This window comes from Dipodomys merriami, unplaced genomic scaffold (assembly GCF_024711535.1).
Source record: "Dipodomys merriami isolate MVZ:Mamm:240054 unplaced genomic scaffold, mDipMer1.0.p SCAF_20, whole genome shotgun sequence".
NCBI lineage: Eukaryota > Metazoa > Chordata > Mammalia > Rodentia > Heteromyidae > Dipodomys > Dipodomys merriami.
Window position 1 is genome coordinate 30,667,032 of NW_027203382.1, and position 26,392 is coordinate 30,693,423.

General features: G+C 37.6%; 1 protein-coding gene across 4 annotated transcripts in view; it reads left to right on the forward strand.

The window, feature by feature from the left end:
• LOC138833017 (DNA polymerase kappa-like) overlaps positions 1–26,392 on the forward strand; it is a 58,292-nt gene that overhangs the window by 3,532 nt on the left and 28,368 nt on the right. For 3 of the 4 annotated variants that reach the window (XM_070031372.1, XM_070031374.1, XM_070031371.1), the window contains exons 2-3: positions 17,503–17,671; positions 18,991–19,110. In XM_070031372.1, coding sequence (XP_069887473.1) covers positions 17,537–17,671; positions 18,991–19,110 — 255 coding nt within the window. In that variant the 5' untranslated portion in view covers positions 17,503–17,536. Of the gene's footprint in view, positions 1–16,887; positions 16,956–17,502; positions 17,672–18,990; positions 19,111–26,392 lie in introns of all 4 variants that reach the window. The other variant, XM_070031373.1, reaches the window with a different exon arrangement.

Sequence of the window (26,392 nt, forward strand, 5' to 3'; positions counted from 1 at the left end):
ACTTTTAGAACTTGAGTCCACCTAGGATTTATGAATATATGAAATAAAGTAGACATTTCACTCCATTCAATACTTTATTGAACAGTGTATACCTTTATGATATGCAAAATTCCGATATGTAGGCCTATTTCTGAACTTTCTTTTTTATTATAGCTATCCTAATGCCATACTAATTTAAAGAATTCCACAATGCCCTATTATTGTTTCTAGAATATCCCCTCTTCCCCCCAAATTACTGATGCCCATTTTTCATATTCACTTAGTGTAACTGGGACTTTAACTAAGGGCCTTGTGTTTACCTAGGCAGTCACTATAACATTTGAACTATGCTCAGATCCTTTTTGCTTTAGCTGTTTTTCAGATAAGTCTCATGTTTTTACCTAGGACCTGTTGTGGACTGTGATCTTCCTACCTACCTATGCCTCACAGTAACTAGGATTACAAGTATGCACCACTACATCTTACTTGTTGGTTGAGATGGTGTCTTGCTAACTTTTTGACAGGGCTAGCCTTTAATCACAACCCTTTAAATAGCTGGGATTATAGACACAAACCATCAGCCTTCGCCTAATATTTGTTTTTCTTTTTTAAAGCATGTTCTCATAGTTTTCCTGAAATGAGCATTTTTTTACAATTTTTAGATTTATATATATATATATGCAGTCATTATATATTGTACAAATTGCATTTTTAACTTAATATTAAACTGTAAGCATCTTATTTCATAGCTCGCTCTTTTTCTCTTTCTTTCTGCTCTTTCTCTCTTTCTCTTTCTTTCCTTCCTTCCTTCTTTCCTTCTCCCTCTCTTTCTTCCTTTCTTTCCTTCTTTCTTTTGAGTAATTCTTGGGTTTGAACTCAGGTCTTCACACTTGCTAGGCATATTACCTTCAACAATACTTTCTTTTTTCTTTGTTTTTTGTGGTACTAGCATTTGAACTCAAGGCTTTGAGCTTGCTAATCAGGCACTCTACCACTTTAATTGTTTATGTTTCTTAATCTTCCTCATACTCCTTTATGGCATTATTTTAAATTATTGCACAGAATCCTCTGTTTTTTTTTTTTTTTTATTTTGTCCATTATAGGGCCTGAACTCCGGGCCTGGGCGCTATCCTTCAGCTTTTCAGCTCAAGGCTAGTGTTCTACCACTTGAGCCATAGCGCCACTTCTGGCTTTTTTCCTGCTTATTCGGTGTTGAGGAATTGAGCCCAGCCAGGGCCTAATGCTTGCAAGGCAAGCACTCTTCCACTGAGCCACAGGATCTTCTTTTAATGCAATCACAAATTTTCATCTCTTGCTATTACAAAAATATTGTAGGAGATATCAGTTTAACTTTATTTTTGTATAATTATGTGAATCCTTTTTAGGTAAATTTTCAATCATGGCCAATGAAACAGATTCTCAATTTCAGTGTATATTCTCTATACATTTTAGCAGTGTGATTTTGTCAAATTATTCTCCAGAAAGGTTGCATTTGTTTACTTTCTGCAATAGTTGACATCCCCTCCTCACTTAATACAAAAGATGGCAGAACAGGACATCGAAACCTGCAGTCATAGGGAGATTATGGAAAGGGTTAAAATTTCAGAATGAACTATGTTGGGGTTAATAATCAAACTGTTTTATGCTTGACCAATTAAGTACTGTTATTACCTTTTTCATAAAGGTTCTTTTGACTGAAGAAGTAGAAACTTATTTAAGGGAGTTGAGGTAAGAGAGTTTATTGTAGAATTCTCAGAATCCTTAGCTGGCCTAATATATTCCATAAACTTTTTCTGATATCTACATTCTTGTGTTCTAAGACCTTATTCCATTCTCATCTTGCATGTTTGCCTGGCCTAGTTTAACTACCTCTCAACTTCTGGGCCCTCTCTGTATCTCTAGTTCAGATTCTTAAGAAGAAACAGGTTGCTGGCCAGCCAGTGTATAAATCATGTTTTCCCACAAGCGTAAAATACAAAGCTGCCTTTGGAATGGTTTGTTGGAGTAGGGTGGGATAGAAGCTCCTGGACCTTGTGAGATTGTAGAAAAACTGGATGAGAAAAGTACACGTGGAACAGTAATAGTTACAGTAGTGTTGTGGAAGTTCAAAGAATCTAACTTTTGCTCCCACCATCTGATAGTTCTCTAATCCTGTTATCCAGTCCTTCTACTGGCCTTCTCTAGGTCATCTCAGTGAAAACAATGGTCATTTGGAGTTTTAAAGAGGAGAAGATTGATTTTATTTCCTAATGTCATTTCACCAAGTCTCTTTATGAGTGAAATAAGTTCATTGGTGATTTAAAAGCAAACTACCTTGCCAGGGGCTGGTGGCTCATACCTGTAATCCTAGCTACTCAAGAGGCTGAGATTTTCGGATTATAGTTAAACGCCAGCCCCAGCAGGAAAGTCTATGAGACTCTTATCTCCAAATAACCACCAGAAAACCAGAAGTGGTACTATGGCTCAAAGTGGTAGAGTGCTAACCTTGAGTGAAAAAGCTCAAAAACAATACCCAGACCCTGAGTTCAAGCCCCACGACAGACAAAAATAAAAATAAAAAATAAAATAAAAACAAGCAACTTGTAGGAATTGTAGTTTACAAGTCCCAGGAGAAAAGATCACTAGCTCAGTATCAGTTAAGGAAAACCAAAGCCAAATTCCATCATAGAGTTCTATAAGGAGGATCATTAAGTCTATTATTCATTCTTCACAAAAGTCTTTCAAGATGCACATTATCCTTATGTTACAAAGAAGGAAAATTAAGTTCAAGAAAGTTAAGGAAGTTGCCAAAGCTTATAGCTAGTGAAGAGTCTAGCCCAAACTTTTGATCATGGAAACTTGGAGTATATACTTTATTATATGTTGTATTAATTATCCTAATGGTTTTAAATGTTTAAACATTTTAGAGTTTGTCAAAATCAAGTGCTTTTATAGGTAAATTGCATAATATTTTTTTAGTTTAACAGCTTTTTGGGATTAGGAACCTGTGGGTAGTGGGAGAAGGAAAAAAAAAGATTTGGGGGGAGACTATGATTGAGGTATTTTGTATGCACATATGAAAAAGTTATAATGAAACTCATTTTTAAAATATTTGTAAGAAAGTTTTAAAAGGGAAGGGCATACGAAAGAGTAATAACAAAAAAGGTAAATATAATTAAAGTACAATATATGTATGAGCCAAAAGAGCACAGTTAAACCTTGCTTTATACAATTAATATATCTAAATAAAATAATTTAAAGACCTTTCAAGAAAAAAGAAAAAAAGAGGGGCTGGGAAGGTGGCTCAGTGGTAGATGGTAGAGTGCTTGCCTCACATGCAGGAGACCCTGAATTCGATTCCTCAGCACCACATAAGCAGAAAAGCCAGAAGTGGCGCTGTGGCTCAAATGGTAGGGGGCTCCTTGAGCTGAAGAGCTGAGGGACAGTCTCCAGGCACAGAGTTCAGCCCCACGACCAACCAAAAAAAAAAAGAAGAAATGACTATAAATAAATAATTTAAAGAAGTTTTCTTAAAATTTTTTTAGTTGCAGTAGCATATTATGTAGCTATTTTCTTGCTGAAATCTATTAGCAAGTCTGTGTTTTAATTATCCACTAATAATTTAAATAATCCCTTCAGCCTATTGGAACTACCCTTTTGTCTAAGGTTGATAAAGTTATAACATATTGATTTATCCTTAATTTGTTGGGAAAATAATCATTACCATTTGTCATAATGTTACTTTTTTAATATTTTCTGAATGATCTTGAGAAGTAAAACTAATACTGCAGTGAAAAACATTTTTATAACTTGTGCTAAAAGTTAAAATGTAATAAACCCAAACTTTCATTAAGACATAAACTGGTGATGTTCTTTAAAGACACGTAGTGTTCACTGACTTTTATCCTTAGATCTGAAACTTTGCATACTATAAATAAAAATTCCACATTGCATATGCATCTGTAATTAGATTTTAGCCTATCATTTCTTCTGTTCCTTCGTCTTGTGCTGTTATAAAAATTCAACCATATTGTAAATCTTGACAGCTGATTTCTTGTTAAAGACAAGACATTTGTGTTCTTCTTCCCTAAGAGTCAAACATTTCATTTGTATGTCTGTAAATGCCAGCTACAAGTATAAGAGCAGTAAATCTCATTTCTCCATCATCAGTTTATTTCTTGTATCCCTTGTATGTACATCCTCCTTATGTATTTTTTCATATATAAACTATCAAATAACCCTCAGTGCACAAACATTAAAAAAATGCCGTAAGAATACTGTCCTACAACATTCATTCAGCAATGTTATATTCTAAATTCCTTTGCAAGGTACACCATGATGAATCCTTCCTTCCTTTGGAATGACTAACTGGATAAGGGTGCCAGATTTTCTCTTTGTTCATAAAAATCCATTGTTCAAATGAAAGGGGAAACTGATTTATTTGGTATGTTATGTCAAAAATTTCAATGTTTGGTCACTTGATTATTGTTTCTGAGTCTGTGATAAGGCAAAACATCATGGCAGAAGAGCATGGTAAAGACTTGTATCTTCCTATATCCCCTGTCTTCTTCCTATTTTGTAAACTAGACATTGCCCAATCAAAAAGCAAGTCTACTTGATTTGGGTCTCTTGTAACTCTGGTATCTTGGCCTAAAATTATTCTCAAAATAAATATATTACAGAATGCAATAGGTTATTAATACAAATAGTAAATTCTACTTATCCCTATCTTCTTTAACAGTAGTATTGACTTTGCATAAAAATAAGTATTCAAAAATGTTTATTAGTTTTAAATTTAAATCTATTTTTCACTGATTTCTTATTCGTGTGTGTGTGTGTGTGTGTGTGTGTGTGTGTAGTATTGGGGTTTAACTCTGGACCTCAAGTTTTTTAGGTAAGCAGTCTATTACTGAGCCCTGCATTGCCATTTCTTTGTGTTCATTATTTCTTTGTGTGTGGGTTACAGTTCTGGGACTAGAAATCGGGGCCTCAGTGTTGTCCCATAGCTTTCTGCCCAGGTCTGGCATTTTACCACTTAAGCCATACCTCCACTTCTGGATTTTTACTGGTTAATTAAAAATGAGATTTGATAAGATAAGGATAAAATCTTGGATTTTTGTATCGTAGCAACTTGGGAGGTGGTGGTCAAGGGATCACAGTTAAGACCGGCTCTCACAAAAAAAGTTCACATGACTCCATCTCAACAATGGCCAGACATAGGACTGGGAAGGTGGCTCAGTGGTAGAGCGCTTGCCTTTCATGCCTGAGGCCCTGGGTTCGATTCCTCAGCACCACATAAGCAAAAAGAAAAAAGCCGGAAGTGTGCTGTGGCTCAAGTGGTAGAGTGCTCGCCTTGAGCTGAAGAGCTGAGGGACAGCGCCCAGGCCCAGAGTTCAGGCCCCATGACCGGACCCCCAAAAAAAAAAACAATGGCCAGGGCTGGGAAGGTAGCTCAGCGGTAGAGTGCATGCCTTGCAAGCATGAGGCCCTGGGTTCGATTCCTCAGCACCACATAAACAGAAAAAGCCGGAAGTGGCGCTGTGGCTCCAGTGGTAGAGCGCTAGCCTTGAGCTAAAGAGCTGAGGGACAGTGCCCAGGCCCAGAGTTAATGCCCATGACCAGCAAAAAAAAAAAAAAAAAAAAAAAACAATGGTCAGACATAGAGGTATATACCTGCTATCCTAGCTTGCGGAGGAAGCACAGTAGCTGGATGGAATGAAATGTGCTTCTCATTTCTATTAGCATGGGAAGCACAATAGTATAATTATAGTCCAAGTTGTCCTAGGCCTTGGGAATAATCAATGAAAAGAAGATTGGAGGCATGACTCAAGTGATAGAGCACCTGTTTAATAAGCACAAGGCATTTATTTCTATCTTCATTACCACCAAAACTCAATAAAAATGTTACTTAAAATGTGTTTTCTATCATGTAAATGATTTTTCAATTATTTCATGCGAGTGTTAGCAACCAGACTTGGCACATTTTAGAGAAGAAAGAAAAAAGGTAAGAGAGAATCCACATTTATTGCATTCTTACTATGTGTTTTTACTGTTCTGGAGGTCTTACACATGTGATTAGTCATTCACCTTTTAGAAACTTGGAAAGATAGGTTTTACAGACCAGTGTACTAAAATTCATAGACCAAGAAGACATGGATAGTTAAATTTCAGTGTTTAAATCTAAATCCAGGTGTATGTAGCATCATGGGCAGCTCTTTGTATATCACAATAGCTTCATGTTATTCAGCTTTCCATCTAATGCCAAAATACCTGAAATGAGGTAAGATTTATTTGGGTACATATTTTCAGAGGTTTAGTCTACTGGATACTTGGCTGGCTCCATTGCTTGGTAAAGGCAGTGCATCATGGCGGCCAGTGTACAGTAGAGCAAAACTGCTTACCTCTGGTTGGCCATAAAGCAAAGGAAAGAGAATACAGTAGTGAGATGCTAATATCCATTTCAGAGACCAGCTCCCAGTGGCTTCCACTGGCTTCCTTCCACTAACCTCACCTCTAGAAGTTCTGCAAGCTCCCAGTAGCACCATAAGCTAGTGATTCAGCCTGTAGTATTGGGGCCTTTAGGAGGCATTTAAAGCCCAAACTATAGCAATTCTTAAAACCAAACTATTAAAATTAAGTGTACTCTACACCCAAAAAAGGATTTTACATATTTAGATGTCATTGTATATACACATGTATGAAGATATATGTGTATATAAACATTAATATATATGTCTCTATATACACACTAATACACATATATGTGCTGATATACACAAGTATATATAAATAAGTCAAGAATGCTTTTCCTTCTATGAGATAATAGCTCTTGTTAAGGTACTCTAATAAACTACTTATTGCATAACAGATAATAGTTTAACAAATTAATAGCTCAATGTTTTGTGAAGTTGTTTTTTTTTTTTTTTTTTTTTTTTTTAATGTTTGCTCCCTTTGTTGGTCATGGGGCTTGAACTCAGGGCCTGGGCACTGTCCCTGAGCTCTTTTGCTCAAGGCTGGCGCTCTACCACTTTGAGCTATAGCTTCACTTCTGGATTTCTGGTGGTTGTTTGGAGATAAGGAGTTTCCTGCCTGGGCTGTCTTGGAATCTCCACCCTCAGATATCAACCTCCTGAGTAGTTAGGATTACAAGCATGAGACACCAGTGTCCAGCTTGGAAATAATCTTTTATAAAAAGTTAGGCCAGGGGCTGGGAAGGTGGCTCAGTGGTAGAGTGCTTGCCTTACATGCCTGAGGCCCTGGGTTCGATTCCCCAGCACCACATAAGCAAAAAGAAAAAAGCCGGAAGTGGCACTGTGGCTCAAGTGGTAGAGCGCTAGCCTTGAGCTGAAGAGCTGAGGGACAGCGCCCAGGCCCAGAGTTCAGGCCCCAGGACCGGCCCCCCCACCCAAAAAAAAAGTTAGGCCAACCAGGCACTGGTGGCTCATCCCTGTAATCCTAGCTACTCAGTAGGGTGAGATCTGAGGATTGCGGTTCAAAGCCAGCCTGGGCAGGAAAGTCCATGAGACTCTCATCTCCAATTAACCACCAGAAAACTGGAAGTGGCACAATGGTTCAAGTGGTAGAGTACTAGCCTTGAGCTGAAGAGTTCAGGGACAGCGTTCAGCCCCGCGAACAACAACAACAACAATAAATAAATAAATGTTAGGCCAGGCCTAACTTTTTGAGCTGTGGCTTGAGTAGTAGAGCATCAGCCTTTGGCATAAAAGCTCAGGGACAGCAACTAAACACTGAGTTCAAGTCCCAGGACCACCCTCCCCGTCAACACATACACTCTAAGAACAAAATTAAAAAGAAAGAAAACCTCAAGCTGGGCCTTGGCTCATGCTTGAAATCTTGGCTTCTCAGAAGTCTGAGATATGAAGATAATGGTTCAAAGCCAGAGCAGGAAAGTCCATGAGACTCTTATCCCCTTATCCCTGGTTAGTCACCAGAAAACTGTAAGTAGAGCTGTGTGGCTCAAAGTGGTACAGGGCTAGCCTTGAGCAAAAGAGATCAGGGATACCACCTAGGCTCTGAGTTCAAGCTCCATGACTGACAAAGCAAAAACAACAATAAAAACAAAAAAAAAACCCAACAGATTATTAGGTTGATTTTGTTTTCAGTTTTGGAGAGTATGTGGGTATGTTTTAAAATCATTTTGGCTTAATTTCTACAAAATCACCACTCCTTGTTTTTTTCTTGATGTTTGGCAACTCTTGAATTAGTGTTTTCTGAATACTTAATTTTTTTTAGTTTCTGAATTTTAGGCTTGTGTGATTAGTTGAAAATATAGTAATGATTTTGAGCCAGGTGCCGATGCTTATGCCTGTGATCCTAGCTACTCAGGAGGCTGAGATCTGAGGATCGCAGTTCAAAGCCAGCCTGGGCAGGAAAGTCTGTGAGACTCTTTATCTCCAGTTAACCACCTGAAAACCGGAAGTCGTGATCTAGTGGTAGAGTGCTCACCTTGAGCTGAGGAGCTCAAGGACAGTGCCCAGGCCCAGAGTTCAAGCCCCACTACATATATATGAATGATTTTGTGGAAAACATTTTTAAAAATTCAGTAGTGAGGGGCTGGGAAGGTGGCTCAGTGGTAGAACGCTTGCCTTGCATGCCTGAGACCCTGGGTTCGATTCCTCAGCACCACATAAGCAAAAAAAAAAACAAAACAAAACAAAAAATTCAGTAGTGAACACTTGTCCTTCTTTAGTACCAATTGTTATTATAGACTTAACAATTTCAACATAAATCAGTGTTCACACATATTTTGTGGAATTTTGAGAATGAGTTGGGTTATTATGAGCTTTCCCTTTTCCATGGTTAACCCATTTTATATTTCTAATAAAATATATACATGAAAGGAGAACTGCATATTAGCACAAACATTTGAGAGAAAGTTTGAGGGTTTATCAGTTCTTTCATTTGCTAAGGATTACCTTGCTAAAGTTTTAATCCCTGCCATAGCCTGTAACTACTATAAGAGAATTAGAAATCAACAGCAGTGGATCAAGAAATAATATCAAGGTTAGTGTTCAAAAGAAACTTTACAATAGTTGGGCCAAAAGGAACATGTTTTTCCAACTCAGGAGAATAATAATGGCTTATATAACTTTCATTTTATGAGCTAGTTTTCATTTTTATAATGCAGAATAGTGTATAATAAATACTATAGTACAGTAGTTCAGTTTCTTAGTATTGTAATCCTATGTGATTATTTTGCCTTCTGTTTTATGGGGTTTTTTGCTAGTCCTGGGGCTTGAACTCAGGGCCTGGGCACTGTCCCTGAGCTTCTTTGCTCCAGGCTAGCACTCTACCACTTGAGCCACAGCACTACTTCTGGCTTTTTCTGTTTATGTGGTACTGAGGAATCAAACCCAGAGCTTCCTGCATGCTAGGCATGCACTCTACCACTAAGCCACATTCCCAGCCCAACCTTCTATAATTTTATATGAAATGGTAAAGTTCTATGTTGTAATACTTACAAGGAGAGCCATTTTTTTTCCTTTTCTAAGGACATGTGTAGCAATTGTTCCTTAAGGTTTCTACCCGGTTCTACATGCTTCAACAAAAGCAAAATTAGTCTATTTAGGATCTTTTATATGGACAGATATTTGTGCTGCCATGATCTAGTAAACATCATAGCTTACTTCTTCATGGGTTACTTCTAATGAGTCAATGTTCCTAGAAACAATTAGCTTCTCTAAAATATAAACTTAAAATATCAACTTAATTTCTAAGTTATAAACATAATTTTTCATATTTTTAAAATTTGTTGTGATTTCTGAGTCAAAATATTTCATTATTAAAGAATCTTGCAGACTTTGCAGAATATTCAACTCATCAGAATAAATGTATGAGCTAGGCTTTGGAAAAATTATCTTAAAATTTGCACTTTAGTTCATCAGTTTCAGAAGCATTCTGTACTAAGGATGGTTTTACCAGGCCTGATAGTGCATGTGAATCACAGCTGCTCAGGAGGCTGAAATGAGTAGCACAAGCTCTTGTATTAAAAAGATAAAAGACATTGATCAAGATGCCTTATATTCATAAACTGCTTTGTTGGATGACAACTTCTTTGTACCACTACTTAAAGATAATTAAGAAAAAAAGATAAAAAGAGCTAGGGATGTAGCTCAGTGGTACTTTCAGTGGTACTATGAAAAATCCTTGCCACTATTGCAAATGGCAGGAAAGGAGAAATCATTTCAATGTACTATTTGAGAGGAATGAATTTTATTTCTGTAGGATTAGATAGTGGTTGTGAGTTGACTGAATGCTTTCTATTTCATTATTCTTTATTAGAACCACCTAAATGGACAGGGAAAAAAGGCTGTCTTAGAGAATATATGAGCCTGGTATGGTAAGGCATGACTGAATCCCAGAATTCAGGAGGTTGGGGTAGAAGGATAACAAGTTCAGTTGCTGTCCTGGGCTTCATAGTAAGCCCTGTGTCAAAAAGAAGGAAGGAAGGAAGGAAGGAAGGAAGGAAGGAAGGAAGGAAGGAAGGAGACAGAGGAGGGAGGGAAAAGAAAAGAGAAAAATAGAAATGATAAATAAAAGATAATACATTTGTAATTCTCAAAGGCTTTTGTCTTCAATGAAAAGCTTGAGTTTTCTTTAAAATTTCATGCACTTGGTTTAGGATCTATGGCATTTCATTGTTATTTCTTTCAATGATCCATGTAAATAAAAATATCTTTCAAATAATGCTATCTAAAATATTTTGAGATTTTTGTTTTAGTTTGTTTTCTGCAGTGCTTGGAATCAAACTAAGGGCCTCATTCATATTAAGTAAGCACTCTACCACTGAGCTACATCTTTAGCCCTTATTTTTACATTTCATTTTATAAAAATTTTTTAAATGCAACTTAAAAATACAAAGTGACATCTGTGCTTTCATTCTCATCATGTAAAACTTGTGTGGGCATGTGATTTCAATGTGTGTGTTCACTTATGTGTACATAAAATAATTGAAGGAGAGCATGGGAAAATAATTGTTGAAGTGCTAAGAGGGATTTGCAATTTTCCTGAAGTTTAAAAATGTTTTTAAAATGAAAATTAAGTGGGAACTTTTTAGGTCAGTCAAATAGTTTGAAAACTATTGTAAATTTAGAGTCAGTGTTCTTAATTCAATGTATTTGAAATTAAACAGTAAAAAGTCCAGTTACAATCTATAATTTTTTTTGGGTGGGGGGAGAGTTTCTTGTTTTTTGTTTTTTTGTTTTGTTTTGTTTTTTTGAGTGTTTTGAGAAGTACCAAAGGCCTCTCATGTGCTAGGCAAGTGCTCTACCACTTGCGCCAAGCCTCTTTTTTTATTTTGACTGTCGTGTGGCCTGAACTCTGGGCTTAGGAGCTGTCCCTCAGCTCTTCAGCTCAAGGCTAGTGCCTTACCACTTGAGCCACAGCACCACTTCTGGCTTTTTTCTGCTTATGTGGTGCTGAGGAATTAAACCCAGGGCCTCATGCATGTGAGGCAAGCACTCTACCACTGAGACAACTTCCCAGCCCATTTATTTTGTTTTTTGAGACAAGGTCTCCTGATGTTCACCCAGGCTTGCCTTGAATTGGTGATTCCTCTCTCTGCCTCCCCAGTAGATTGGACTACAAGCATATACTATCACATCTGGCTCACAGTCTGAAGTTTTGTGCTGGGTGTTTAATGTTAAAACTATTAAATATTTTAAAATTTGAGAGATTTAAAATAATATTCTTAACATACATTAATATTTCTAAGTAAATTATTGGTTCGGTTATTTACCTGGTATTAGAAATAGGAAACAAGCTTTACAATGGAACTTACTATAGTTCAATTTTCTTTCTTTTTTTTAAATTTTTTTTGTTTTTACTGCTAGTCTTTGGGCCTGAACTCAGGGCCTGGGCACTGTCCCTGAGCTTTTCTGTGCTCAAGGCTAGCACTCTACCACTTGAGCCACAGCACCACTTCTGGGTTTTTCTGTTTATGAGGTACTGAGGAATTGAACCCAGGGCTTCCTGCATGCTAGGCAAGCACTCTACCAGTAAGCCACATTCCCAGCCCCAAAGGTCAACTTTCTTTACTCATACTTCTTTCTCTCACTCTCCTCCTGTAATCTCCACTTTCACCCTCCTACCCATTACCTTTAGTAGATTTTGCATATTTTCTAGTAGATCATTTCCTGGTTGATGTGCTAAATGCTTGTGATATTGTTTGTATCATCTTGTGTGCCTTTTCTAGGAGGAACTGTACCATACTAACATGTCTTTAGAATTCTGAAAAGAAAAATTCCTTACTGCCATTAAAAATAAAGGTTGCCTTATATTTTTAAGGGTAACTTGAATAGTTATTGGTAGAATCAGATTGTGAAGAATTTGAATATTTTCAGAGCAAAAGCACTTTTGAAGCACTATACTAAACCACAGGAACCCAGAGTCCTTTACTTTTGGATATGCATTGCTTTTCTACTTCTCTGTTGAAGTGAACCAGGCTATGTTCTATAAGATCAGGCTATCAGACCATTTTCCTTTTCAAAATAAAAACGTTTGTTCATAAAGTCACATTTGCATCCACTTATAGATTTGAAGCTCGATATGTGATACTGCCTGGTAATGATGGTACAAATACTGTGAAATACTGAGAGCAAAAGAAATAAAATTCACCCATAGTATCTGTGAACTTTGGCTTTTTATTAGATGTTTACCCTGTTGCTTTTTATCATCTCCTTATCATGAATGGGGAAGGTAAAACTAGTAAGCTACAAATTTGGCTTAACTTTAATAATAATGATACTAATAATAATATTGTTGACTGAGAGCTGGTCATGTGCCAGACACCAGCATTACATTATTTACTACCCTTTTAAAGCTATTTGAAGTCAACCTTACTTTTCACAAAAAATAGGGAAAAGAGACTGAGAATGTGGCTTAGTGGTAGAATGCTTGCCTAGCAGGCATGAAGCCCTGGGTTCAAGTCCTCAGTACCACATACACAGAAAAAGCCAGAAATGCTGTTGTGGCTCAAGTGGTAGAGCACTAGCCTTGAGCAGAGAAGTTCAGGGACAATGCCTAGGCCCTGAGTTCAAGCCCCAGGACTGGCATTAAACAAAAAAGGAAAATCATTCACATAGTGAGAAGTAAAATAAGGTCAAAGCTCCCTTTCCCTTTATGATTTCTAGATTTTAAGAAGTCATTAAATGGTCTGGGAAGGTGGCTCAGTGGTAGAGTGCTTGCCTTGCATGCATGAGGCCCTGGATTCGATTCCTCAGCACCACATAAGCAGAAAAAGCCAGAAATGGTGCTATGGCTCAAGTGGTAGAGCGCTAGCTTTGAGCTGAAGGGCTGAGGGCCGAAGGGCCCAGAGTTCAGGCCCCACAACCAACAACAACAACCAAAAAAAAAGTCATTAAATGACTGATGGGAAGAGAAAGGGTAACCAGTACTAATAAGAGATTTTACAAAATTTGAAACAATTATAGAAATTCCCATAAAACACAAAAGGAGTCACCACAATGACATGAATGATAGTGTCCAAAGGATCTCATAGTGATTCAAACGCACCAAAACCTAGTATGTTGCTTATTACTGTACTAGACAACTTATTATTCTAACAAGTACCTGAGATAATTAAGGTATAAAAAGAAAGAGTTGCTTTTGGAGGCCCCAGTCTATGATTAATTGGCTCTGTTGGTTTGTAAAAATATGTGGTTGAAGCAAACCTCTTACCTCATTGGAAGAAATGCATCAGAGAGAGAGAGAGAAAAGGAAAGAGGCTTGGATCCCCATAATCCCTAGTAGGCAATGTCCCCAATGGGCCTCATTTAAAGATTTTACCACCTCCCAATACTACTGACCCTAGGACTAAACCTTGGCCTTGGTCCAATACATTTTTCTTTGATACAGAAATAATCAGAAAGTGGCTAAGCTCCAATTTAAAACATACTCATTGAGTATGAAAAATGTAAGTAAAGACTTGACTAAGATATGGGGATTTAGGGAAGAAGATTAGCTGATGTAAGAACCTTCCAGAGGAAGATGAGCAGTGCAAAAAGGCTTCAAGTCTAGATGTGCCTAGCAAAGGAAAGGAGCAGCAACAAGGCAGTGTGCCTAGAGAGTAGTAAGGGAGGGGGAGAGTTTTAGAAAAATACTAGGGTAGACAAGGGACAGGCATCCAATTCTTATGTCCTTGGAAAGTCGTTTTTTAAGGGCTTTGGATTTTATTCTGGGTTGAGATAGGGTAGCATTGTACAGTTTTCAGCAGAAAAGCATCATTGTTTAAGTTACAAGGAAAGGGCAGAAGCAGAGACTGAGAGCTTGTTGCATTTGTCCAGCTAAAGATAACAGTGGTGCAAGCTATCATGAAAGCAGAGAAGGTGGTGGGAAGTGGTTAAACGCAGGATGTGTTTTGAAATAGTTCATAGGATTTCCTGCCAGTTTTGGATGTGGGCATGTGAGAATGAGAGAGGGTCACGAATGATCCCCAAGGCTATTTATGTTCACAATCAAAAGACATTAGAGTTGTCCCCAACTAGGAGAACAGCAGCAAGTGGAGTACCTGTTGGGATGGAGGCAGAGAGAAGATCATTTCGCAATGTTGAATTTGAGATACCATGTAGACATTTGAACTGGCACTGCAATCCTGGAAGTCATTGACACATACATGATATTAAATGATGAAACTACTTGAGTTGCAACATAAGCAGGTATCAACAGGCAGGAAAGTAACAGAAAACCATCTGTCTCACAATTTTCCCAGTAGCTCAGTTTTTCCAGTCCAAAATTGACGCAAACCAATTCTTCTCAAGGTTTGGCTAGCTAATGAATATAAAGCATCCATATGTCAAATAAGGTGTACAAACAATCCATTCAATATTTTTTTCCTTTGATACATTTCACCATTTCAAGTCTGAACATGGTGGTATATACCTGTAATCTCAGCATTTGGGAAGCTTATACAGGAATACCTTAAGTTTGGGGTCAAATCTCTCTCTCTCTCTCTCTCTCTCTCTCTCTCTCTCTCTCTCTCTCTCTCTCTCTCTCTCTCTCTCTCATTCTCTCTCTCTTTTCTCTTTCTCTCTCTTCTCCCTCTCTCTCTCCCTCTCTGTTTCTCCCTCCCTCTCTTCCTCTCTCTCTCCCTCTCTCTCTCCCCCCCCTTTCTCCCCTCTCCCCCTCCCTCAGCTCTCCTCTCGCCCTCCCTCCTCTCCTTTCTCTTTCCCTTCCCACATCTCCTCTATCCTCTCTCCTCCCTGGCTTGAGATGAGGTAAGAGGTTTGGTTCTATCATATACTCCTGCCATGATATACTACCTCATCACTACCACAAAACAACAAAGCCAACTAATCCTAGACTGGATCCTCCAAACCCATGAGCCACGTTGAACCCCTTGTCTTTATAACTCAGTTGTTACCTCACATGTCTGTTTTGAGCAAAAATCACTGTTTCTTTCTGGGTGCTGGTGGCTCACAGCCATAATCCTAGCTACTCAGGAGGCTGAGATCAGATCACATTCAAAGCCAGTCCAGACAGGAAAGTCTGTAAGACTTTTGTTTTTGTTTTGGGTCCAGTCATGGGCCTGAACTCTGGGCCTGGGCGCTGTCCCTCAGCTCTTTAGCTCAAGGCTAGTGCTCTACCACTTGAGCTACAGCACCACTTCCGCTTTATTTTATTTTATAGGGTTTTGCTATGTAGCCCAGGCTGATTTTGAACTCATAATTCTTCTCTGCCTCTTGAGTGCTGAGATAACAGGCATATACTTTGCTCTTTCTCCCCCCACCTCCACCCCCAGTGAAACTGCCACCATAATCGCAATACTTAAAGCTCAAAATTACCTTTATTCTTTTTTGGTACCTCAAATAGAAGTAGCATTGTTAAGAAAATTTCCTCAAGATGGAGTCTCCTCTAGTGGATGTAAATAAGTTACTGTCATAACTGGGAGGGACAGCCTACACCTGTAATCCTAACTACAGCCAAAGCAAAAAGTTAGTGTGAGACAATCTTAACAAACAAGCTGAGCATGGTGTTGAATGTCTGTAATCCCAGCTAAATCAGAGATATACGTGGGAAGTTCACAGTCTGTGGCCAGCTGGGGCAAAAAAAAAAAAAAAAAAAAAAGCAGAAAACCCTATCTAGAAAAAATAATAATAACTTAAAAGCAGAAAAACTAGAGATGTGGCTCAAGTGGCAGAGAAAACAGAGTTCAAAACCTCAGTACTACGATAGATAGATAGATAGATAGATAGATAGATAGATAGATAGATAGATAGATAGATAGATAGATAGATAGATAGATAGATAAAATCTTCTCTTAGAACCTTGGTTGTGGGCTGGGAATGTGGCTCAGTGGTAGAGCACTTGCCTTGCATGCTCGACGCCCTGGGTTCGATTCCTCAGCACCACATAAGAAAAAAGCCGGAAGTGGCGCTGTGGCTCAAGTGGTAGAGTGCTAGCCTTGAGCTGAAGAGCTGAGGGGCAGCGCCCAGGCCCAGAGTTCAGGCCCCATGACCGGAATAAAAAAAAAAAAAATTAAAAAAAAAAAAAAAAAGAACCTTGGTTGTTGTTCACCCAGTCACTTATTTCTATCATTACTGAAACTCAAATGAGACAACAGTGATGTCAGGAAAGGTACATTAAAGTTGGAAAAAGAGGAGACTTGAATTCCCAATTCTTTATACTAGCAAAGTTATGATGAGCTGTTCATTTAACCTTGCTGAAATTTCTTTTCTTTTTATTTATTTTTTGCCATATTGGGGATTAAACTTTGTGCCTTGTGTATACTAGTAAAATAATCTATAACTGAGCTATATCCTGAATCCTCTTGTAAAAAAGTTTTTAAAGTAAGCTAATGTATATGAAAGTAAACTACAAAGAACTACATAGAGATCTTAAAGAATTATTACATGAAAATATTTTATTTCTTTTCTGTTTTCTTTTATTTCTTTTTTTTTCCTCTTTGCTCAGATTGCTCTTGGACTCAAACTGTTGGGCTTAAATGCTCCTACTTCCTTGGCCTGGTAGCTAGGCTATAGGTATGTGCCTCTGTGACCTTTCTTAGCCTTAGGAGTGACATAACATTGTAAGTTCCTGGAAGTAGGTAGGTTTGTGCCTGTGTTTTTTTACTTAAGAATGGAGCTCTGTACACAATAGATGGTAATTGAAAGAGTTACTTTGTATTTACTATGTAAGGTTAATCTGGATCAAAACATGAGATTTGGGCTCATGGTTGTGTTGAACACCTGTTGCCTGTTCTTAAGTAGACATGTCCCGACTGAAGTTTCTTGCCTTTTTATACAGAGTGATAATATCTACCTGTAAGGCTGTACAGGGCCTATGTGCAGAACCCTAAGCATAATGACTGCTACAAAGCATGCAGAAAGTATTTATTCCCTTCCTCTCTCTAAGAATACAGTCATCCTGTGATATTAATTATAGAAATTTGATTAACAATTTTTCTGGAGCAAAGAGTTCTTAATCATTTAAAAAATTGTTTGACTGGATTTCCAGTTGTCTAAACCTTTGAGTTTTCCCCTCTATGGTTGCTTTCTAAAAAAGACCTCATTATATATGCTTCTTCAGATTATAAAGAAGAAACTACTTTTAAGTTTGCACCATGGACAGCACAAAGGAGAAAAGTGACAGTTACAAAGATGACCTGCTTCTTAGGATGGGACTTAATGACAACAAAGCAGGAATGGAAGGATTGGATAAAGAGAAAATTAACAAAATTATAATGGAAGCAACAAAGGTTTGTTCCTTGTTTCTTTTTATGTCTATACTTTTGTTACTACTAAGTTTTCTGTTTAAAAGAACCAGATTAAGTTTTGATTGAATATCTCTTTCATTAAAATATTTGTATGTATGATGTACTGGGGCTTGAATTCAGAGTAGGGCACACTCCCTTAGCTTTTTCTAGGCTGGCACTCTACCACTTGAGCCACAGCTGCACTTCCAGCTGTTTGGGGATTAATTATAGATGAGAATCTTGGAGGATTTGTCTACCTAGTCTGGTGCATGTATAATTTTTATGAATTGTCAAATCACTCTCCTTACTGGTTGTTTCAGTTTATTCTTTTACTAGTTTGTAAATGTATTATCATGCCCAAACTGTATCAGTAGAAGGTATCGCTAAAGTTTTGGACTTACCAAGCTGAGGTAACATAAACATTAGCAAACAATTCTATCAAAAAGATATGAATGGACATTTCAGTAAAGAAGATATGCTATGACTTATAGGTACATGGAAGTCTATTCAGCATCATTAGTCATTAAGAAAATATAAATTTTGGGGTTGGAGGTCTGGCTCAGTTGGTAACAAAAGTATCAGTAGTGAGTTCAAGTCCTGCTCTCAGACCAAAACATGTAAATATTAAAACACTGAAATGCTGTTCACAGTATTATTGTCACAAATGTCTATAATAACACAATCACAGTGTTGACAAGGATATGGAGAAGTTGAAACCTTCATACATTGCTAGTAGGATTGTATAATAGCTCAGTTACTTGGAAAACACAGTGGCTTCTCTCTCAAAGTTATCTATGGTTACTATATGACACAGGAATTCCATTCCAAGGTTAAGATACCCAGGAGAATGACAGAATGAAAATCCTCACAAACAAATTCATAGCAGCATAGCCAAAAGTAAATATATCTTGATGTCTATCAATCTGATAAATTACTAAGCATTGTTCAGTGCTAGAATGGTAAGTATCTGCTGCATTTTATTAATGACTTAACATTAAATTTCTGAATGGTGAAGGAGATAACTGATGACCCAGCTGACTTAGGCCTATGACACTTTTTTTCTGAATGCAGCTTTCAACTCACAGAGCCTGTGATTAGTTCTGTCTCACAACAATTGTATGACTTCAATAACTATTAATATTTACTGTTACAGATAAAGAAATAGATAAATAGTAGGTAAAGTATTTTGAAGTTACCCAACTAGTAAGTAATTGTTTTGAGTTCAATCAATCTGATTCCAGAATGAGTACTCTCAGCCAGCAGGTCACATTACAGTGATATTTTCTTTCTGACATTTATCCTCTACTTTGTTTCCTCCACAGGGCTCCAGATTTTATGGGAACGAGCTCAAGAAGGAAAAGCAAGTCAACCAGCGAATTGATAACATGATGCAACAAAAAGCTCAAATTACCAGTCAGCAGCTAAGGAAAGCCCAATTACAGGTATTAATTCAGTCCTTAGAGTGGAAGTTGGTGGAATGGTAATTGACAGCTATCATGCACCATCATCAGGTCATAACTGCAGGCAAGATGAAATGTGTTTATTACAGTGAAGGCAGACCCATTCAGCAGATGTACACACTTTGCTAAGCAGTCAGTACTCTCCTCATTTACTTCAAGTCCACGCCAGGCCTTGCCACCATCATTATACAAAGAGTAAATATAGTCTTAAGTAACTTGCCCTGATTCATAGGTATTTAGCAAAGCTAAAACTCAACTCAAAACCTATGTGCTTTTTTTTTTGGTGGTCATTGGGCCTGAACACAGGGCTTTGGCACCATCCCTGAGCTCTTTTCCTTAAGACTAAAGTTCTGACACTTTGTGCTACAGCACCACTCTGATTTTCTGGTGGTTAATTGGAGATAAGACTCTCATGGACTTTCCTGCTTGGATATACTTCAAACTGTGATCTTCAGATATCAGCCTCCTAAGTATCTAGGATTATAGGCATGAACCACCAGCACCCAACCCTGTGTTTCATACTGTAGTGAGAAAAGGTCACATGGCCACAGGATAAAAATGATAAAAATGGCAGATTTTCTGTAATGCTGATTTTGGAAGGAAGGAAGGGAGGAAACATATCTATAAAGTAAGAAGTAACTTAAAATACAACTATAGTAAAGTAAAGTTATAAAATCAGAAATGAGATTATATCAATTTAAGTTTCATTTTTGTTTACATAATGTCCAAAATATTATCTTATGGTTATTTTAATTTCCCTTTTATTATGACAGAAAGAATATCTTTGTACATATTAGCCATTATTTTTTTAATTGTAAGGATGACCTTTTTTATTCTTCTTGTTAGTTTATAGGTGAAGTAACTGGCACAAGCAATATATTTTAAATAAGAACTTATTTGGGGGGTTAGGCTTAGTGACACATGACTGTAATCCCAACTACTTGCAAAGTAGAAATAGAAGGATCATAATTTGACACAGACCAGATAAACACATCAGTGAAGCCTTTTCTCAAAAATAGGCTGGATGAAGTGGTACATAGCAGTTGTCCCAGCTTCCTAGAAAGCAAAAATAAGAGGATTATTTTTTGAGCTCAGCCTGGGCAAAAAACAAACAAACAAAAAACCATGAGCCTCTATTTTAAAAAACACTAGAAGTAAAAGGGCCTGGAGTCATGGTTAAAGCAGTACAGTAAGTCCCAATAACATACATTAAAAAAGTCTTTTTTCTTTCTCATATAATAAATAGGTAAATAGTTCAAGCTGATGAGTTGGCCCTGTTTATCATAGTAATTTCAAGATGCAAATTCTTTAAATCTTATTCTTGTAGCCTCCCCTGGTATTATTCTTACCTGGACCTGACAAACGTAAATTATCCTCATTTCATATTCTAGTAAAAGCAGAGTGGGGGAAAAGTTAAAAGCAAGTAATTTGCTTTTAAACAAGTGAAAAGAAAATATACAGTACTAAAACTTGCATTTTTTGGCAGTACTTTAAGCTACAGAGCCACACAGAGTTAGATGAGAAGCTATAAAATATCTTCTCTGGCCAGGTGGCCATGTGCCCAGCTAAAAGCTGTTACTGTGAAAGGAAGGAGAATGCATTTGGAAGTTCAACTGTCAGTCCAAAGCCATTTCCTATGCCCACATTTCTAGGAGAGTTTATATCCATTTCTCTTGATTTGAAAGATCTTATTATGCATTAAGGATTTCTTTTCTTGCCATTTGTTATAAGTCTACTTCCAATATGTTATCGTTTAACTTTGCAGCGTTATCCCTATATATATTTTAAGTTTGAAATCCAATGGTATTTTTAAAGACCTTTATTTTTAGAGCTGTTTTAAAATGAGATTTTTTCCTATACCTTTGCCCCTTTACAGGCTAACTTCCCTCACTAGCATCACTTCCCACAAGAATTAATGAAACTACTTTGGCATATCATTATCACTCAAAATTGATAGTTTCATGTTGTTGTATATTTTATAAATTTGGGCAAAGTTATATATTCACCATCATACTATTCAGAGTATTTTTACTGCCCTGAAAGTCCTTTGTGCTCAGCTAACTGCCCTCCCTCCATGTTAACCCTTTTACTATGCCCAGAGTGTTCCCTTTGCCAAATGCCATCTAGCTGGAATCTGACAGTATGTAGCCTCTTTCAGATCTACTTCTTTAATATAGCAATATTCATTTAGAGTGGCTCCATGTCTGTTTATGTCTCAATAGCTCTCCAACATCTGGATGTACCACAATTTTATGTATCCATTCCCATAAGGAGGGGCATCTTGATTACTTCTGAGTCTGGTTAATTATGAATAAACTATTTATAAACATCCATGTGCAGTTCTGTTTGTGGAAATAAATTTTCAGCTCATTTGAATAAATGCAAAGGAGCTGTAATTGCTGAATATTATGGTAAGAAAATGCCAAGTTTTACATGAAACTTCCAAACTGTCTTCCAGCCTGACTGAACCATGTGTAGTAATTCCCACCATCAGCAAGTGGGCATTGCTACACATTCTGTGCAACCAGCATTTACTGTTGTCAGTATTCTAGGTTTTGGATATTCTAATAGATATACAGTATAATATGATCCCATTTTAATTGGCATTTCCCCAGTGATGTAGGATTTTAAGCATCTTTTCATGTTCTTGCCATCTTTCATCTGAATATCTTCTTTGGTGAAGTGACAGTATTAAGGAGATTTGGGACCCCTTTTTAAATGTTTGGTTGTTTTGTTTTATGGTTGATTTTTAGAATTCTATGTTTTGGTTATTAGTCCTATATCAGTTGTTTTTTCAGCTATTTTCTCCCTGTCTATAACTTATGTTTTACTTTCTTAACAGTATCTTTCTTTTAAAGAGCAATATTTTAGAATTTGTTTTCATGTAAGATGTAAAGGATATTTTTCTCTAATTGGTATTATATTTTTCCTAATGATAATTAACTTGCCCAACTCCAATTACTGTATTATGAGTTTTTTTTCCACTGAATTGAAGTAACGTCCTTTCAAGTACTAAATTCTTGTGTACTTTGGTTTGTTTCTGGCTACCCTCATGTAGTCAGGTGAGTTAGTTTTTACGTATATCAGCACCATATTATTTTACTGAAATGTAAATATATAGGTACTAAAGATGTGGCTCAAGTAATTTTCCTCGTAAGCATACCACAAAAAATAAAATAAATAAATATGTAGTTTAATATTCTCTTAAAATTCTTCCTTAAAACTGTTATTTCTTGAGCTGGGAATGTGGCTTAGTGGTAGAGAGCTTGCCTAGCATGCATGAAGCCTTGGGTTCGATTCCTAAATACCATATAAATAGAAAAACCTGGAAGTGGCACTGTGGCTCAAGTGGTACAGGGCTAGCCTTGAAGCTCAGAGATAGTGCCCAGGATTCATGCCCCAGGACTGGCAAAAACAACAAAAAAAAAAACCTGTTTTTTTTCTTGGATTTTTTTTTTTTTTTTGGTCGGTCATGGGGCTTGAACTCTGGGCGTGAGCGGTGTCCATCAGCTCTTCAGCTCAAGGCTAGCACTCTACCACTACAGCTACAGTGCCACTTCCGGTTTTCTGGTGGTTTATTGGAGTTATATGAGTCTCACAGCCTTTCCTGCCCGGGCTGGCTTTGAACCATGATCCTCAGATCTCAGCCTCCTGAGTAGCTAGGATTACAGGCATGAGCCACCGGCGCCTGGCTAGAATGAAATTTTTAAGATTGATAAAAATAATGTCTTAAGTTCATTCAAAAGAAATTGTCCACCGTGTGCTGGTGGCTCTTGCCTGTAATCCTAGCTACTCAGGAGGCTGAGATCTGAGGATTACAGTTCAAAGCCGGCTACGGCAGGAAAGTCCATGAAACTCTTATCTCCAATAAACCACTAGAAAACCGCTGTGGCTCAAGCGGTAAAGCACTCACCTTGAGCTGAAGAGCTGAAGGACAGCTCCCAGGTCTAGAGTTCAAGTCCCAAGACCGACCAAAAAAAAAAATTCATTCTGTCCAAAACAACATTACTTTAAAAATGACTGTATTCAATAAGCATTTGGTTTTCTGGGTTTTTTTGACAAGTTTTACTGATCTATAATATTTAATAAAATTCTTCAAGGTCCATTTTAATGGTACAATACACTTAGATATTCTGAAGAGATAGAAAGTGCCTTCCATTGTGTAACACAACTTCAGATTTTGTTCCAGTTTTAGTTGACTATTTCATGGGAGGTTCTCTGGCATCTTTTGCAAGAGGAATGGCAGGAAATGTGTTTTATGTTGATTATTCAATTGTCTCATTTGTTGCCTTTCCTCTAAAAGAAGTTGTATAAACCGGAGGAGATTTGAGGAAGTCCTTAGGAGTCAAAAACATCTGAGAGACCCAGAGAAGTTTTAGTAGAAAAAGTGTTTCTCTTTAAAGTCATAAAATTTCCATGTGCTAGATTTTTATTATACATGACAATAGTGTGAACTGTTGCTAGTCAAGCTGTGATAAATAACCTCTGTAGACATGAACTCCCGGGGTATCTACTCTGAACCTGTCAGTATTTTATATTTTCATCTGACTTCCTAAAGGCATGATCATTGTTGTAACCACTAAAATATCTTACAATAACATGAGTTCTTATATGAAATACATAAATATCTTATGTTATGCTAAATAGTAACTACACAGAAAATCAGTCATTAACTACTCAGATTAACTCAGTAGTCAAAGGAAACATTAAGTTAATATGAAAATAGTTCAGAAATAACCTCCTAAATGTAGTAGAAATGGAGAGTTTTAGCAAGTAAACGACAGTATGGATTTAAGATATATCATTAGAATTTTGTTTGAATTTGTTTCATTGCTAAAGACTTAAAAATTTATTTTGGGTTAGGCACTAGTGACTCACACCTGTAATATTAACTACTCAGGAGGCTGAGATAAGAGAATTGAGATTCAGGGCTGGGAAGGTGGCTCAGTGGTAGAGCAATTGCCTTGCATGCTCGAGGCCCTGGGTTCAATTCCTTAGCACCACGTAAGAAAAAAGCCAGAAGTGGCGCTGTGGCTCAAGTGGTAGAGTGCTAGCCTTGGGCTGAAGAGCTGAGGGACAGCGCCCAGGCCCAGAGTTCAGGCCCCACGACCGGACCCAAAAAAAAAAAAAAGAGAGAGAGAATTGAGATTCAAAGCCAGCCCAGGCAGCCCATGAGAGTCTCATCTCCAATTAACCATCAAAAAGCTGAAAAAAGGGATGTGGCTCAAGTGTTAGAGCACTAGCCTTGAGCAAATAAACCTCAGGGACATTGCCCAGGCCCTGAGTTCAAGCCACAGTACCAGCACCAAATATATATCTATGTATCTATATATCTATATCTATATGGATTATAGATATATAGATGTATATTTTTTGGAGAGGCATCATAAAATAAGAGAAAGAACATAGGCTTTTTAGTCTAGCTGTATCATTTACTAGGTGTCTGACTCAGAGTTTTATTAAGTAGAAAAAATAATCTTGGAATTATTCTGACCAGCAAATGAGTTAATATAGAAAGCACTTACCATTTTAGATGATATATAAACTCAATAATTTTTGCACCTGCCCTTATCCCTCGTTAAGTGTATTACATTAGTATCTCTTTTAATTCCTTAGACAACGTTTTTGAGGTTAGTTAGTCCTTTTGTACAAATAAGAAAAGTAATGCTAAGTTACCCACTGCCATGGAAATAATGAGCAGCCCTAATACCCAAACCAAAGCCATTATTTTTAACTCCCATGGTACACACCAGATCTCCACAGTAGCAAAAGGAACAAGGTCCATGTTACCTTCTTAGCTTGGAACTGGAAATTCTTTTGAGAGAGCCTGGAAGAAAAGTGAATGAAGACTTTAGGGGAAGAAAGTTGAAAAGGCACTGATGGTGTGCATCTCGTATATGTAGAAAGAGAAGGGTTCAGACAAGGGTAACTAATGACAGATAGTAAAGGAAAGTGGAATGTATGAGTCACGCAGTGGGGAGTTTTCCTTTTGGCAACTGTACACTGGCAACAAGCAGGAGGAAGAATAGATTGCTGGAGACTGTCAGAACATTGATATATGAGTCGAAGGACAATTGTTTTCCCATTTGGGTTGCTTTCTATTATCTTTTTTTCTCCAGATGACTCCAGCTCAAAATATTCCAGATGCCACTCCCTTGTTATTATTAGGCATGTATTAGGCATATTTTTTTGATTACTATAGATGAGCTTTTAGTCTCTTCTTGCTTTTATTAGTCTCTTTAATGTGTTCATAATTCCCTGAATAGAAGCACTAAAAGAAACTTTCTTGGGAGGCCCATCCTGGAGAGTGCTGGTGAGTGGTGAGGCCCACCCCTGCCCAGACGCAGACCCCCACATAGGGTGGTCTTCAGACCCCCCCAGAAGAAACTTTTAAATCAGAATAATTTGAGTAAAATTGAAAAGTTCCACTTACTAAGGACAGTGTTTCATGGTAAGAAACTAGTCTTATCCAAAAATTTTCTAATACTGCTCTTCTTTTTTACCAGTTAATGCATTAGTATAATTTCCATCTCCCCTTCTACCTCTCTTGTAGAGAAAGATTGTTGTTGTTGTTGTTGGTGGTGGTGGTGGTGGTTGTGGTGGTTGTGGGGCTTGAACTCTGGACCTAGGCACTGTCTCTGAGCTCATCAGCTCAAGGCTAGTGCTCTACCACTTTGAGCCATAGCTTCACTTCTGGTTTTCTGCCTGGGCTGGCTTTGAACCAAGATCCTCAGATCTCAGCTTCCTGAGTAGCTAGGATTACAAGTGTGAGCTCCTGGCACCTGGCTAAGATTTTAAGGTAGATATAATGTTTCTCCCAAAGGAACTCACAATTTACTGTCTAATACAGAAAGGGCCTTGGGAAGAGCAAGAGAACAAGTAAGAGAACATTACATTCTACAGCACAGAGGACAGAGACCAGTTAAGTTACAAAAGTTACCTCAAGGTCTGTGACAGAGCTAGAAAAGGTGTTCCAGGCTCAGGAAGGCACCTGGGGTCCTTCAGTTAGTTGCAGACTAAACAGGTCAGGTCCTCTTGAACATCTCAGTGTGTCTGTTGCAGACAAATACAATATAATTCTAAGAGAGAATTGCAGTTTTTGCCTACAGCTGATGTCACAGTAATGCTGAGAAGGAAAGCCATGAAGAAAACACTGTAGAAGTAGAGGCAGGGTTAAAGTCCAACATGAGGGAAAAGCCACATCATACCCTTGTGCCTGTGTATCTTTGAAGGAATTGTTCTAAGGATCTCCACATGATAGTAA